At 37.5% G+C, this 16,245-nt stretch overlaps 1 protein-coding gene across 1 annotated transcript in view; it reads right to left on the reverse strand.

Moving 5' to 3' along the window:
• Nucleotides 1–16,245, reverse strand: part of NAALADL2 (N-acetylated alpha-linked acidic dipeptidase like 2) — a gene marked incomplete at its 5' end in the record, with an annotated part of 331,247 nt that overhangs the window by 19,262 nt on the left and 295,740 nt on the right. The window contains one exon of the mRNA XM_082056016.1: nucleotides 6,116–6,209. Coding sequence (XP_081912142.1) covers nucleotides 6,116–6,209 — 94 coding nt within the window. The remainder of the gene's footprint in view (nucleotides 1–6,115; nucleotides 6,210–16,245) is intronic.

A 16,245-nucleotide genomic window follows, 5' to 3' on the forward strand; every position in this document is an offset into this window, starting at 1 on the left:
AGGTTGCTTTGTCAGTGACTCTTGCCCAATCCACCTTTCCCTAATTAGAATGGGTAACAGGCACTGCAGTACCTTGATGTACAGGACTGGTATCTTTCTGATTCAGTCTGGAGTAATTTAAAGTCTGATTAAGTTAGGCTGATGCCTTAGAAAAATATACTCCAAGTATATAAACTTGGTACATTTGTGGCATTTTGCAAAATATCGTACCCTCAATTTTCAAATCCCAGGCAAACACCCTGCAACTGAAGAACTTGTGCTTTCCATGCACACAGTCCAGGCACTGTGCACACCTTACCCAGGGACTTGTGTCAGTATGGAAAGGTTTAAATCCACCCTGTTAGAAAAAGCACTTCATATTCCAAGTAACATACAACATTAATAATTTTTATTTTGAATATTACATAAAAAATTGTACGTTAGCTATGCCTTTTCAATAGGCAAGTTGAGATACATGGAAAATACCTCATTCTATATCTGGAAACGAAGCCAACCAGACTACCCTTTCTGTAACATAAAAATCCTGTAAATGCTTTTACTCCTTTATCCACAACATGCATTTTCCCCCTAAACCAACCACATTTTACTTTATAGTCATGAGTAAAAAGCACTGCTTACCTTTCACTCCAAATCAGCACTCATTATGAAACAAACACCTAGGTCCCTTTTTTAATACTTCAGGATGAGACTGGCAAGTGTCTATGCCTAGTGGTACCACAGAGAATGAAGGACACCGTTTTAAGGACATCAGAAGTTTTTACCACAACACACTGAACATCACTGCCAAGGGAAACTGTCATTTATGCTTTTCTCAAGTTGAAAAGCTGGAAGGGGAAGGGTAAATGATTTTTAAAGAAAAGGATGCATTAACTAATAATGTCTCATAACCCTCCTTCACAGAAAATTTTTAAAAATCCTGCAAGTGTTAATTCACTTAAGAAAACAATGCCACATTACTACATTTTGTATTCTTTGTCCTTTTGTTTCTAGTATGAATCATGATGAATCATCTAAGCTAGTTCTTTAGTTGTTAAATAAATAAAATTTCAAGTACAAGAAAGTGAATCAAGAGTATTTATACTCTTGATCAGAGAATTACACTGTCAAGTTTCATTACACTAGCTAAAGGTAACTGGATTTTAGTCAGAAACAGGTTACAACAAATAGAAATTTATTTTACAGACACTGAATGCAAAAGCCTTTCCCTGTGTAACTGATTGCTCTTATGAAAAGTACTGCTAGAGGTTTAACATTTTTAAATTGTGTTTGTGCCCTCTGGTATGCATGTACTTGCCTACCAGTACCTACAGGAGAATAAGCACAGACAAATCAGCAGTTTAAGGCATGACACTCACTCTCCATGCATGTGAGCATGTGCTTGCATGGAAGAGAGAAGGGAAATTGCTTCAGGTTTTGATTAGCTTGCAAATTCAGGATCAGCTATGGTGTGTTGTTGTATTCAGTAGGAAGAGTTTTCATGCTGTGCAAAATTGGATGATCAGACCTGGCAGTGGAAAATCTGAATGGGAAAGCTTTGTAGAAAGTACCCTAAAGGGGGCAGAAACACAAATCCACGGACATCTTCAGTGCAAAGAATATGTTGCCATCAGCTTCAATTTTGCTACCATGACTGCTACTGACCAAGCAAACTAATCTGGTGTTGCTACTAGAAGTCTCTTTTCAAAAAGGTAATCATTAAAAAGGCATGCTGTGACATATTATGTGTGCTAATACAGCGCAAGCTATCAACGATTTTGTACAGAGGTGCTGAAACACATATGGGCTACTGCTATGGAACAGATGCTCCTCCTTTCCCTTCCGTACCAAATGCTTTGTCCACAGAAAATTCATTTTTCTATTATTTTTTTTTTTTTCAGGCTGATGAAAGGTTTGCCAGTACTAATACATAATATCCTTGAAAGAATATTGAAGACAAGATGTCAATGTCTCATGGCAAAGACAGAATTTCTATCCTATATCATCTCTGTAGCAGTCAAGAATAATGGGTGGGAACAGTAAAGAAGGAAGCTTTCTGAACATTACAGACAGATGGAGAAAGTAACTCTGAGAAGTGCCCTAAATGATTGGGGAAACACGGTCAAGCAGGTAAAATGATGCAAGCTGAAGACTAGCAGATAGCTGTAGGCACTGAGCATGCAGCCATCAAGTAAATGACAGAGATATATTTCTGTATTGATTTTTCTAAGGATGAAGAGTTTAGACTGATGTTTTGAAATGTATGAGTTGATCCAGGGCTGTGGAAAGTCATGCAGATTTTCCTGGAAAAGGCTTATCATAAAACAGATTATTTTTAAACTTCTGCTAGCATTGCTTACTATTATCATCCCAAGTACTTCAGATGCTGTAACATCTGTAAAACATCCATTCTGAGGAGAAGAAAGGGCCTAACTGATAGGAAGCAATGTACAACCGACACCGTGTCAGCCAAGGAGCTTTAAGTCCCAGCTCTAGCTCTCCCTATAAGGGGAAAATCAGAAAATCTCATCCCCACTTAATTTGTCTTCATAGGCTTTTCTCAGCCACTACCTATTAGACATAGCTTACAGCTTATATGATTTCTTTACCAGCTTCAGCAGCCTGTGATGACAGCCACAGCTAGGGAATCTTGGCATGCAGGTCTGGTGCTACTCAGCCAAAACCTAAGGCTGGGGCAACAGATACTGATTTTTGAAAGGTACAGATACCAATTTTTGAAAGGTCTGCATGAGTCCAGGTGGACCCAGTGACCTCCAACAGTATCAGCTTCCAGAGCCAACAGCACCTAAGCAAAAGACACGGCTCACAACAAACCTGGTTGTCAGGTGCAAACGTGCAGAAAGGCTTTTGATCCTAGTGAGACACTTTTAACACCTTCATCAATCCCTGAAGTCTGCTGTAATAAATACTAGATTATGTAGAGAGGCTCAGATCCAGTGTAAGAGAGGCCACAATGAGCAAGTCCAGAATGCACAGTGCATTTAGCAGATGATATTAATGTTTTGAATAAAAATACTTATAGATATACAAAATAATTACATGCAAATGCTTATACATTTGTACTTGCATATGCATACAAAGTACTTATAGAAGTACTTAAAAGAACCATTTGTATCATTCACACACCAGATCTGACATCTTGCTTGTGCCCTACCTCAAAGGATAAATTGGGTTTTCATATTATGCAACGATATTTTTGTATTTGATTCAAGTTGCAGTGGGTCTAGTTTTTAAATGCATGACAGGCACAAACACTGCACAACTGCAATGTGTAGTTAATGTGAATATTTTAAACTGTCGCTTATTTATGAATTTCTCTAAGACATTACATCTGTGATCATATAGATAACAGCCTGAATAGCCCCAGGGACCTGGTTTTCACTCTTAGAACCCATCTCATATAATTTATGACCACAAGCTTTCCTGTTAAACATCAGATAATCAATGGACACACAAAAAGAAATGACTCTCCAGTCACAATCCTTCCTTTCAGGTAAACCCAAAAGCAGCAGATTGTTTCCAAGAGCTCCAAATGGAGAAAACATGGTGCTGAACAGCCATTTCCCCACCTTTCTGAGGAACAGGCCCTGAGCCAGATGGAAACATGTTGTGGATGACATTTCCCTACAACCTGCCATCCAGCCTATCCTGAAGGTAAGAAACGGTTTACAAAGTGCAGAGCAACATCCTGTTGAACTTAACAGAGCTAACAGTACAGACATCCATAACAGAATTAATCCTTTGAAAACATAAATAAATGGAATATTAGCAAATATCAAGATGCACACATCTTTTTATGAGGACATCCAGAAGCCTGAAAAACTGTGACTCAAGTATTTATACCTATGAATTCAAGAATGTGAGAAAATCCAACAGGCAATAAAATACGTGTTGAAGTGATTGGCTGAACCATATGCGAGACAGAAAATCAAGCCTAATCTTCAAGCATGTCATGCAGATTTCCCTTCAACTTTTCTACATTCACAGTTTTCATCAAGTTGGAGAAGGAAAACAGTTTACTCAATGTATCTTTGAACTGGAAATCTAAGACAACATAAAATATTTTCAGGAATGAAGAAATCCACAAGCCATGTTAAAAAGTGCAACTTCTACTCCAAGTAATCAAAAAAAAGACCATTGTCTTCTTGGTTTCCAAAATAAAAATAAACTGTTATTTGACACAAATCAGAGATAGATGAAACATGACAGTCATGAGAAAAGCCATTAAAGAAAACTCCAAAGTGAACAGCTGGAAGAAAATTTATCCTGCTGGCCCTACAGCCTAGAAAATAATTTTCCCTCCCCTGAAGTGGCTGAGATGAATGATCTAACTGAAGTTAGAGGAAAAAAGTCAGTTTAAATCAACATTTCCTGTTACTCAAAGTGAAGAGAAAAGGAAGAACGATACCAGACATCTCGTGTTCAGTTGAAGGAATACCAGCTGAGCCACACTTTTTATTTGATGATCCTTCCTGCTGTGTTTAGGCTGAACTAAACCAATGTTTATATGGCACAACAGAGCTCAAATTGCTTGTCTTGTTGGATGCTCACTGATTCCAGAGCATTGCCAGCCTACTGACTTCTAGGTCTTGACAATGATGGATGGCAAAGATTAAAGAAAAGGGATCATACTTTTGGAATGTGTATTACAAACAAGTGATACTTTATACTGTAGGGAGTGAATGAAAAGCAGGTGCAACACCTCAAGATTGCAAAAAATCTTTGAGATAGGATCTCACATTCTGTTAAACTATCTAGTTTTATTGTGATTTTATAGAACATACATCTTTATTTAACAGATCAGTTTGAGAGTTCCATAAACCCATACATAGAAAAATTATTTTTGAAAGGCCTTAGCACACTACAGGTAATCTGTATCAGAGATGGATGAGGAAATAACAACATGTTTTTACCTATCTCACATTTTTCCACTGTGAGGTCCTACCAAGATCATGCCTTGGAGTAGTCTTTCAAATTTCAGGGGGGTTCTTCTCAGGCATGTACCTTTTAATATTCCTTTTAAGTTCACTGAACTCTGATCAGAATACCAGCTTCAGAAATATCTCAGTTAGTACACATTCAAGGAATTATCTTAGAGTTTGGCAGCTATCAAAAAGATATAATCTCAAAGGACTAAGCTTCTTATGTGCTCTCCACATCCCGCCTACTTTCAACTAGTCACTTAGAAAAGGAAGGAGAGAGTTGCATCTCATTTGAATACCTCCTTAGTCCTCAGGACTGGAGCTAAGAGAGATACTCTTTTCATCATTGGTAAGACACAACTGCACCCTTTAACTGGGTTACCTTAAACAGCTCAAGGCACAGGCTATCAGCTTAATTGGGTTCTGTTATCAACATAGCACAAAAAGCCTGCAGAATGCTTGTTCTTTTATCAAGCCCTAAAAGGCCACAAGACAACAGAAAGAGCCAGAAATGAGGTGACACCAGAATATTAATAATGGCTAATGACTCCACAATCTTGACAGAGCAGTCTCATATCAGGGCATTCATCCTACACCTTGCAAACAGCGCCAAGTTCAGAGTCTATGAGAATTATATCTGTATCATTTCCAAATTACCAGTCACTTTTGTTCACTTTCTGACTAGGAAACTTCCAGGGTTTCAGCGCTTAATCAAGAAAACGTATTGGTAAATTATCATGCTTTTTCACACCTGAAAAAGGAGAAAAGTTCACATGCACTGCCAACAAGTTGAGTTAGTGCAATAACCAAACCAGGAAGATGACTGTGAAAATTAAGGAGCCAAATGGAAACAGGATTAGAAGCTCGCTCTTCCTTGTACTGAACAAAGCCTTGAGTAGAATTAAAATCAAGTTCGGTCACACAGGTTGCTATCTTTGACAGTAATTATGAGATTTTAGTACTAGCTATTCCTTAATTGACATAGTAACAACAGAAGAAATAGAAACATTCTATGGCTTTATTTAGCAGCAAAACCTGTGTTTTATTTGGCGTTATAAAATGACACTTTTTAACTACTGAAATCATAGGCTATCATTTAAGTGGAAATTGAAAATCTGTACCAGGGAAGAGATGATCCTTTTTTTTTTTTTTTTCCACTGTATTAATGGAGAACAATATTCCTCTAACAAAATTACCTTTAAGACTGTTCTGAACTTCTAATGCGATGTCGAGGGCATTAAACGGCAAAACTGGTTCACTGGCAATTTGCAAAGTCACTTGTCCTGTTAGCTGAAAAATACAAAAAAACGCACAAGACAGTCAAATAATTCCTAGCAGTTTTAATAGCCAGCATTTATTTTGGAATAGCACATATTTCATTACATTGGATTTTTAGGGAAAAGTGAATAAAATCCCATAAGCACATCTCTGTGAAAATGAATATGACCTAGACCATTGCCTTTCTAATACAATGTGGAAAAACATTAAGAGATTACAGTTTATGACCACACACAAGAATTTTGTGCGGTACTTTTTCTTTGGATCTAGGATACCACACGAGTCTCTGAAGGGCCTTAGTTTTGCTTCATTTTCAAATAAAACACCTCACCATCCTAAAAATATGAATTAGGTTTATTGTTTTACTTTGGTCTCTAGTTCTAGCTATTGGATTTTGAGAGTTTATACAAGTAAAAAAGAAAAAAAATCACAGACATTCATGAGCTTCAGATCAAGCCCATGGCTAAATGCAAGTTGACCTGAAAACCTGCTGCCTTTTTGAAGAGAGACGTGACAACTTGATGCACACAGACGTACAACTTCCAGACGGGACAGAACACTATATTCTCTCAGTAACTTACAAAAAGAAATTCCCAAATGAGTGAAAGAGATTTCTCAGTCCACTCCAGGCCAGACATCAGCACCTGTCACAAACCTCAATGGCATGAATGCTTCTTTTCAACAGCTGCACAGAAAAGGCCAGGGACTGAGTGGCCCGAGTGCTGTCTTTCACTTACATAAGACAGGCTCTCCAGCTCAGGGCTTAGACGTGCTAGAGGGGCTGTGTACAGAAATATGTCTTTCTGCTGAACTGCACCTAGGCTGTGATTAAACAGAGGATTTCAGTCTCCAGGCTGCCAAGTCCATCACTGTTCATGGGAGCTATAAAAACCCACTGACAAAAACATGCAAGAAACTTTCATTCATCTTCTTCATATCTTGATATTGCAAAAAGGGAAAAAATAGCTGTAGGGCTGCGCTCTAAAATGGAATGATGGCTGCAGGTGACGGTGATCGTGTTGATAAAAATGTGGACTGAATAGAATCATATTGTACAATACCTCCCAAGGTGTTGGGGAGTTAGAATAATATCTGTCCTTCAAAAGCAATATGATAGTTGCTGTGCTGAAAGCGGTATTTTAATTCTATCATACAAAGTAGTAGGAAAAGCCAACAATGCTAAGTAATATTAAAAAGCAATTGTACAGCAATTGAAAAGGAAAACAATCTCCCAGGAAAGTGGATGAAAATAGGGTAATATCAGAAATAGAAGTTTCCTGGAAAAGGATTAATAGAACCCCAACAACATTTCTAAGAAAGCCTTAAAGAAATGACCTGGCCACAGACTGATTTGGCTACAGAGACCGCAGGATTGTGCTGTATATCAGGCTGCAATCCACATGTGAGCAGAGACATACTATGAAGCTGTTGAGATTTACCTCTAGAGAATACAATATTGCAAAAGGCATGAAGAAAAAAAAAAACCTACCATATATATGGTGAGAAAAATTAGGGAGTAATAATAAAATGTCAGGCTGTTATCAGGAAAACTAAAGAACTAAGAGTGAACTTGAAAGAAGATGAAAAAATGCTATATTTGGACACCTGTGTTAAAATATAACACAGTAACCTCTCATGAAACTTCTCTCCAAACCTCCCAGCTGCATGGTCCATTAATGCTCTAAGGCCATTACGGTTTCTATTGGTGATCATACACTAAAGCTTCTGGGTTGAAACGCATTAGAAAACATTGGCCTTGAGAATATCAGAGAGGTATTGCAAAAATACAAAAATTAAATTGTTAGGACAAACAGAAATACATACAAAACTGCATCCAAAACAGGTTCATAAACCAGGTTCATATAATCCAGCCATAAACAACTGTAAAAATCTGGTTCTAAAGGTCCAAATGCCATGAAACTCCTTCCCTGTCCGGCACAGAACTCTTTCAATATCAAGATACAGTTGTCCAAAACATTCACAACCTGGAAGCTGCTATGGTAAAGCAACTGTGGTAATGAAATAACACCCTATGAAAGAAGAGGCATTCTATAGGGAGCCCAAACCCATTGAATCCTAAATAGTACTGTAGCACACAAAACATTTGAATTCTTCCTGACATTCCATTTCTGCAAAAACCTTCACTACAAATTCACAGGTATATTTTAGGGAGGGACATGAACAGCTATATAGTGCTACTGATAGTTTTCAATCTGTTACCACAATGTTTAAGAACACAGAAGTATGGAAAAAATGCTTCTTTTCTGAGGTATGAAAGTGGCGTTACAGAGAATAACCAAATAAGCATCTTTGCTTTTCACCATTATCTCCTACAAAATCTGGGTTAATTTTTATCAGTTCTTGCCTTATTTCTATTTCTTCCAAGCAATTTTATTTTGCTTTTGACTACATAAGACCAAAGTTGTTTTCTCTTTCCTATTCAAATAAAGTTATACCATCAAAATCTTATGACTGACTGAAGCATTTTGGAAACTTTATGGTTTCTCTGTATGTACTAGTGCAGACATTTGTGAGTTAGCAAACAGGTAAGAGTGGTGTTTATTAAATCACGTACTCCGTAGGCTAATCTGGAAGAAATCAATCACATCAGGGAAAGCTCAGAGCATTGATTTGAACAGAGTAAATAATAATGCTGCGGAAGCATATATCAAACCTACATAATGCAGCAAGAAAGAAAAGGCTGCTGATTTCTTATTTATAGTCTTATTTTTGGATATACCATTCCCTGGAGTACAACACTGAATATACATGGAAAATAAAGACAAGCTTCTGCCTCCTTTTCCCTGTTGAAAAATGGTTCGAACTGGGTATTGAATTATTAAATGCAAGAATAACTTAGCAAAGAGTAAAGACAACAATTTTCTCATAAACTGAAATGCTAAAGCAGCATAATTGGTTTTATTCCCATATTGAACTGGTTCTAACTAACGACAACTTCTCAAATAACATTTATACATATGAATACACACACAACACACACAATAATTGATGTAGCATTTGCACAATTATCAAATCTAAAGAAGAAAATTACAGTTCAAATGCTAATTGATTCTGAAATGCTTTACTTACACAATTTAAAATGAAAAAATAATGAGTAATATTTTCACTGCACTTGGCTTTGGGAAAGGTATTCTTCAGTAAACTAAAATAAATTTAATGAACATCCAATTACTTTAAAGATAAATATTAATATGAAACATAACAACCATTGTAGAGTTATACTTAATACTGCAAAATGAATCTGAATTTTCAAAATAGGTTTATGTCAAAGTATTATAACATTTTTTCAAGGTCTTTTACCTTAGAGTGTAAACATCTTTGTAGGAAGGAAATAACTACTTCTCCTGCCTTTATGCCTCTGATTCCATGCAGATCCCAAAAGAAAAAAACAAAACAAAAACAAACAAACAAACAAAAATAAAACCGACTTCCAAAAATGCTGGTGTTAAAGATGATTCAGTACCACATGGCTCTTAAGAAATGAAGACATAGGTTCCATTCACTTCTAAAGTGCTAAGCCTACTCATTTAAAACCATTCCTTCTTGCAGTTCTACCCAACTTATGAACTTAATTTCACTACAAAAGTCAGCTCTCAGGGACATCGTGTGGATCTGTACCACTCTCCAAATGACTCTGACGATACAATAACTGGATTAAACACACACAATTTGTTCATCTATGTAAATCATAAATATCCTTTATTTAGCTGGTTTACAATGTTAATAAGGAAACTAATTAAAATGGAGTTAGAGGGGGTTCATAATTGATTTTCTTTTCTAGCAAGTATGTCACACCTGGTTTTCCAGTGAGTTAATCTGAGGTAAACTCAGTTTTCAAGGCAACTTCCTTCTTCGAGTATCCAAGCTGCCTACTAACAACTCAAAGAACATCTATTGGCATGCACAATTCAAAGAAAAATTGGATACGTAAAATCCAGTATGCAAAAATGTAAAAAGCCAGAACAAACATCAGCATACAGTGTGCAGGCAGTTTCTTTTACACAGAAGTTCACATGCCCATCTTGTTTTTATTTTTGTCTGCTGAAGTTTGGAACTCTGCACTATATCTAGCCTGTGTGCTATGTAAACCTCAGTGGGTGTAAGTGCTGAGCCTTTGGGACATTTTTAGTTACATTAAGAGTGCTAAAATCTAAACAGGCATCTCAGATCTCTTCACATGCCAAGCTACAAAACACATAACTTAACAAATCAGGTAAACTGCCATGTTTATCCTGTTGTGAACACTCTTCTTCAGTAGTGCTGTACTCCAATTTTACCTGCTGGAATGAATTAGACACAGCTACTTGAAACCTGAATTGTGCAGTGACAACTCCTTTGTATTTCAGGCCATATACCTCTGCAACATAGTTTTTCTTCTTTCCTGCATTCTATAACTTTCAGGTTTTTACTATTTAATTTTATTCTCTGAATATTAACACCACTTCACCTTACTGACATCTGTGCACTTCTAGAGAAAAGAAGCCCACACATGGCAGCTAATCTACCAAAACCATGACAAATCATATTAGAAAGCAGGTAATGTAACAAGGTGCTGTAGTACATGTGTGTAAATTCACAACTACAGACACAAGAGACCTCTGTATGTGAGACTCCCTACTACAGACTCAAATAATCCTTGTAATTCATAAGTGTGGGACACTGGGCAACTTATTTGAACTCTGGGTCTAGATTTCCTTTGACATCAGACACACGTTTCTTGGAGTCGTGTCTGCCCGCACACCTTGCACCTCTCCCTTCACACATTGTACATGGGGTTCAGGATGAGGAAAGAGCATGGAAGGATACGTGCTGCCTAGGGTGATCAGTAACTGACTGCTGAAAATGACTTCAAACTTTTTTCTCTCTTTTTTCTTCTACAGGTGAATGAAAAGGTTTGACTTTTGTGGCTGACTGTTGCATTGTCTAATCTCAGGCGTTGATATCTGCATCAAGGGTTCTCTCTTTCCTCTCTTATTGACTAGCAGAGTGACCTGCTGAGATCATTTGACATTACCCAAGCAAAAACAATGGTTTCAGTGTACACTCCCCAAAAAATAAGGAATAAATCTCTGCATATATTAAGATCCTATCTCAGAACCAAAATGTTAGCAATCTCAAACGTTAAAATAATCAGCCTTTGCCAATCACTCCACCCTGCAAAATTAGATAAATACTTCTGATAATACAGGCAAATTTCCTGAATTTGCTTTCTGCTGGTTCCCCCACCACCTTCCAACTTCCTTCACGTTATCAGATTTTTTTAATTAAGCATGAGAAATTGAGTCTATTTAAATGAAATCTGTGCTTCCCTGGTAATAATATAATTTCAGCACCTAATGTTACTGTATGAATGGCAGCAGGTAGTGAGACTCATGATAAATTAATAAGCATTTTTAATACTAGGATCTCAATTTGCTATAGAAAAATTTCCTGCATAATCAGTCTACAGAGTTCTTACATTCATCACCTCTCAAAAAATGTAACTGACTCATACAAGAGAAGTCAGAGGCAGGAGCATGAGAAAACAACCACTTCTTTGACCCTTTGTTTTTCTGAAGAACCACATTCCCTTAATTACACAAAGAAATAGAAATCTGGTCACAAACATTTTTGCTTTGCACTAAAGCCGTCAGCTTCTGGAAACTCAGAACTTCCCAAAAATTCAGTAATACCAAATGTTCTTACTGAAATCTATCTTGGTACCAGGGCATGTATTTACACTACAGGTCAAACGATATTTTGGGGAATCTGACATTCAGTTTAACATACGGTGTTTTAGGTCAGTAGAGGGCTCTCTGAGAAAAGAGTACAGTGAGTCGATGGCTACAGTAGGTGAACTAGAGCACAGTAATTCAGAACAGACCGCTGTTTCTGAACAAGAAAAGTATGAATTGTATCTGATGTCTTACAAATATTAAAAATTTTATTTCAACACCCCCCTCCATCATTTAATGTTGTTTTATTTATCCTCAGTGTAGGAAATACTGATTAGGAAGTAAAGCTGATAGTGAACAAAAGATTTGGAGGTAACGTGTGCAAATCAAACAACACTTAACTACTTGTATTACGGTGACACACAGTATAAGGCATCCTGAAAGCTACAGATTAGGATGCCAGAATTATGGTAACTTGGGCCGCTTCCTCTGGAGTACAGAAAATCTCTATTCACATGATCCTATGCTACATTTTCTGCATGGCTCAGGATGAGATTCCAAGGCACTGAGAAATTAAGGTGAGAAGTATTCTCTTAAGTGATTAATTTACTTAAAATCTAATTTGTTGGCCAACTTAGAGTGATGAGAGTACATTTCCTATAGATTTCATTCACAGCTGGAAGGAATTCATTCATCCTACTGTCTTCAACTACTTGCACAAATGAGACACTCATACTGATCACTGCTTTTTTTCTGTGCACACGTAGAAATTCCTACATTTGAAATTATATTAATATAGTATATGGAAATATATATTTTGTGTATATTTAAATGCATTTATGTGAATCGTGTAATATGTGTACACTAAAAAATGTATTTTAAATGTATTACATTTTAGTCAGCAATTATACCAATGCCCTGGGTTATAATGCCATAGGTTTTTAAACAGAGTTTCTTTCCACTCACTTCTACCTTCTATCCAGACCACCAAGGAAAGGGCTGTGAGAGAGGACACTGCGGGGTCATGGTGCTGCTCCTGGCACCACGGCAGAGAGCAATCCTCCTCTCTTGGCCCAGCACAGGCCAGGGAGAGGTCTCTGGTGTCCTGCGAGACACCGCTGGGCTCTGGAGCTCACTGCCATGGGACATGCCGGACACCAAGAGCACAAACAGGTTTCAGATGGGAGCAGACAGACTCCTGCAGAGCAGCGCACTGCTGACGATTAAAAACGATGCTCCAGAGTCAACCCTCAGCTGTGGCCATGGGAGACATAGCCCTCTTCTGAGGTGTTCCTCACCAGCTACCGTCAGAGCCTGGGAACCAGGCTGAAGTCTGACCCACGGTGGCCGTTCTCATGCTCTTGTTACCGCAGCGGCAGAGAATAGGGATTATTAACTCGGCTTCCGAGATGACACCTTCATTGAGTTAGGCTTGGCACTGTGTAAGTGAACTTGGACTCAACCTGGTTTGTTTGGGACTGAGGCAGAGTAACTCTTTGTGCAGAATACACAGGGTTAATGCTTACAAAGGGTGCCGTGAAGTTAACTGGAAAGTTAACTAGAAAGGTAAGAGTTTCTCAAGTGCTTTATTCTTCCTTTTTTTTTTTTTTTTCCGCCACACAAACAGAAATTGCACCTCTTTGAAGTATGCAGGTAAGTAGCAATAACCTTGGGAAAAGTTTCTAATTATTTATTTCACATATATGTATATCAAATTCTAGTGGTATCTAGATGCAAATAAAGTATCAAATTAACTTCTAGAAGGGCCACTACATTTAAGCCTCTTGTTAAAAAAGTTCAGCCAGACTTTCCCTAATATGTGTAGTTATGAGCATGCAAAAGGATATAACAGAAAAAACTTCTGCATTTCATGAGCTCTGTATGAAGAGGTCACACCATGACAATACTAATCTTTACATCATTACAAACCCTCACAGTAGATTTCTTAAAGAGAATTTTAAACTTTTAAAGTTAAAATTCTTTTTTATCTCCAACTTTAAAGCCAGGTTGCTCTGGTTACCAGCTGCAGACTTTGGGAGTGACAAATACAGAAAATTTTTCTTTAAAGCTAAATAATTTGCATGTAGCATTCCCACAAACCAAGATGCCAAAATTGCACAGAAAGTGACCTTTTAAATGCTTTCATTCTCTGACCCACTTCAGGCATAGCAGGAGGAGGGGGAAACTAGGGCTAGATCCTTTTTAAAGCAGCAATGTTAACTGCCTGAAGCTGGTTACAGGCAGTCTTGAGGAAACAGATCAAGCTATTGTTCCGGCAGAAAGAGAAGTATATAATAAAATGTGGAGCAAAATTTATTTCCACATATCCGAGGCAAAGATCTCTAATGACAATGATCATGTACAGAAATTGTGTCTTGGATAGATCTTTACTACCTTAAACCAAAACTATATAGCTTTTTTTTCTTTATTTGCCTGTATAAGGCAGACATTCAAAGCATAAAATATGCAGCTAGCTAACAGTGCACACTCCATTCCAGTTTTGAACAAGACATTTTAGGTATCTTTTCTGGTTTAAGCCATAAAGGAAAGTAAACGTCATCTCAGAGTAATAGACAATTTTAGGTACCTGTGTACTGGTATGAAAACACAGGATGCTGTGATTAACAGCCTGAGTGTTTAGTACACAATTACAGAAATCATCACATTCTTCTGTGCTCCTAAAGGCTTTCACTGTGTTTGCTACCAGTTAACAAATATCAGTACCTTTCCTGACTTACGTATGTGTTAAAGACTCCAATCAGGACATTAGCACAACTAGCCCTCCTTACTCACGATACAGGATAATCAAAGCACAAGATGATAAGACTCAGACGGATAATTGATAATTGTGTTAACAGTTGCCAGACAGTTGGCTGGGTCCTGCCTGTCCCTGAGCCTTGCAAGTCAGACAGTAATGACTAGCAGATAAAATAAGCAGCAGTTCAAGTCTGCTTTTAATCACACAGGTTCACAAGCACTCTACAGAAATATAGATCAGCCTAGCAAAGTATGTTGTCTTAAAATCCTAATTAATCAATGTATATTCTCATATGCTTCAAATTAAATGCACAAATCAAGAATCTTCGTGAATTAGGACCAATCCCAGGGTCATACATTCAAGGACATCCAAGTACTTGCTAAGTTTCTATGTGATCTGTAAAGCCAGTTCTCATGCTGAATCTGCAGCACTGAAACTTGTGGCATTGTTAAAAACTAGATAATAGTCATCAGAGGATTGCAATAATAAAGAAATCTGCAATAGGAAGCTTCTACCAAAGCTTTCAGTTTAGACCTTGAGATCATCCTTTTAATCACTCCCCTTTTACAGAAATGGATTTGATTTAATTGAACTCCTAAAAAAAAGTCTTTAATCACACTTCATCAGCATGCAATTATTATTCAAAGGAAATCATATGTACTATTAGGCACTCTTAATTAAAAAAAAGCATATAATCTGCTTCAGTACCTAACAGTTATTCTCCTTGCTGTTCATTATTCTTCCATTATTGTGACAATACCTTTTTTTTTTTCTGTTTTTCCTCACCTATCACTATTTCATTTATACATTTTTTTCAGTGTTAACAATCATGATATCAGGACACTGAGATGCATTAATATGCCGCCATCCTTAAATCTCATTGCACAGCATGACCTTCAAAATGGGTCAGAGTTGACTATGGGAATTTGTGAGAAGATGAAGAAATGCCATAACAGGAGCCCTAAACCATGCCCTGTTTTGCCTGAATTTTATTTACAATTGAAATGTCTTCTAAGTGGCCATACTGAAAGAGGAAAGTATGCTATGCAGCAGTCAGTCCTTAGAGAAAGAAAGATGGGATTTGGGGAGAACCGGGGGCAAGGGACAGAAGAAAGTGAATCTAGGAGAGCCCTGAGGAAAAGCATCAGTGAAGGGCTGAGGGACTTGGGAAACTTGGGCAGTCAATTCATCATAGACTCAACAGAATAAGCACTTCAAAAATACCCATGAGAACATTACATATTCAAGTCTCCCTATGTTCTCAAACTCAGAAAAACTAAGATATTAATTGGTTACGGAGAAAAAATATTTTTCTTTTCTCTCTTGCTACCTCTTGATCCAAAGGTACCTCAAATTTTTCCACTTAGGTCACCCTCATCAGTCAGGACTGGAGCAGTGACAGTTCATGAAACATGACAGACTAGCCCTGAGGGAGGGTTACTCATGAACCACAGTGCTGAGGATCCAAAGGAAGCTGAAAATACAGAGATCTATAGTATATAGCCCATAGAAAAGACCCATAAACATTAACAGAGACATTCCACGTCAGGGAAGAACTAGATGTATATTATACTGAGGCTATCCCCAGACACCAGCATATACTGCAATATCCATA

This window comes from Streptopelia decaocto (assembly GCF_964273445.1).
Source record: "Streptopelia decaocto genome assembly, chromosome: 6".
In the NCBI taxonomy this organism is placed as follows: Eukaryota; Metazoa; Chordata; class Aves; order Columbiformes; family Columbidae; genus Streptopelia; species Streptopelia decaocto.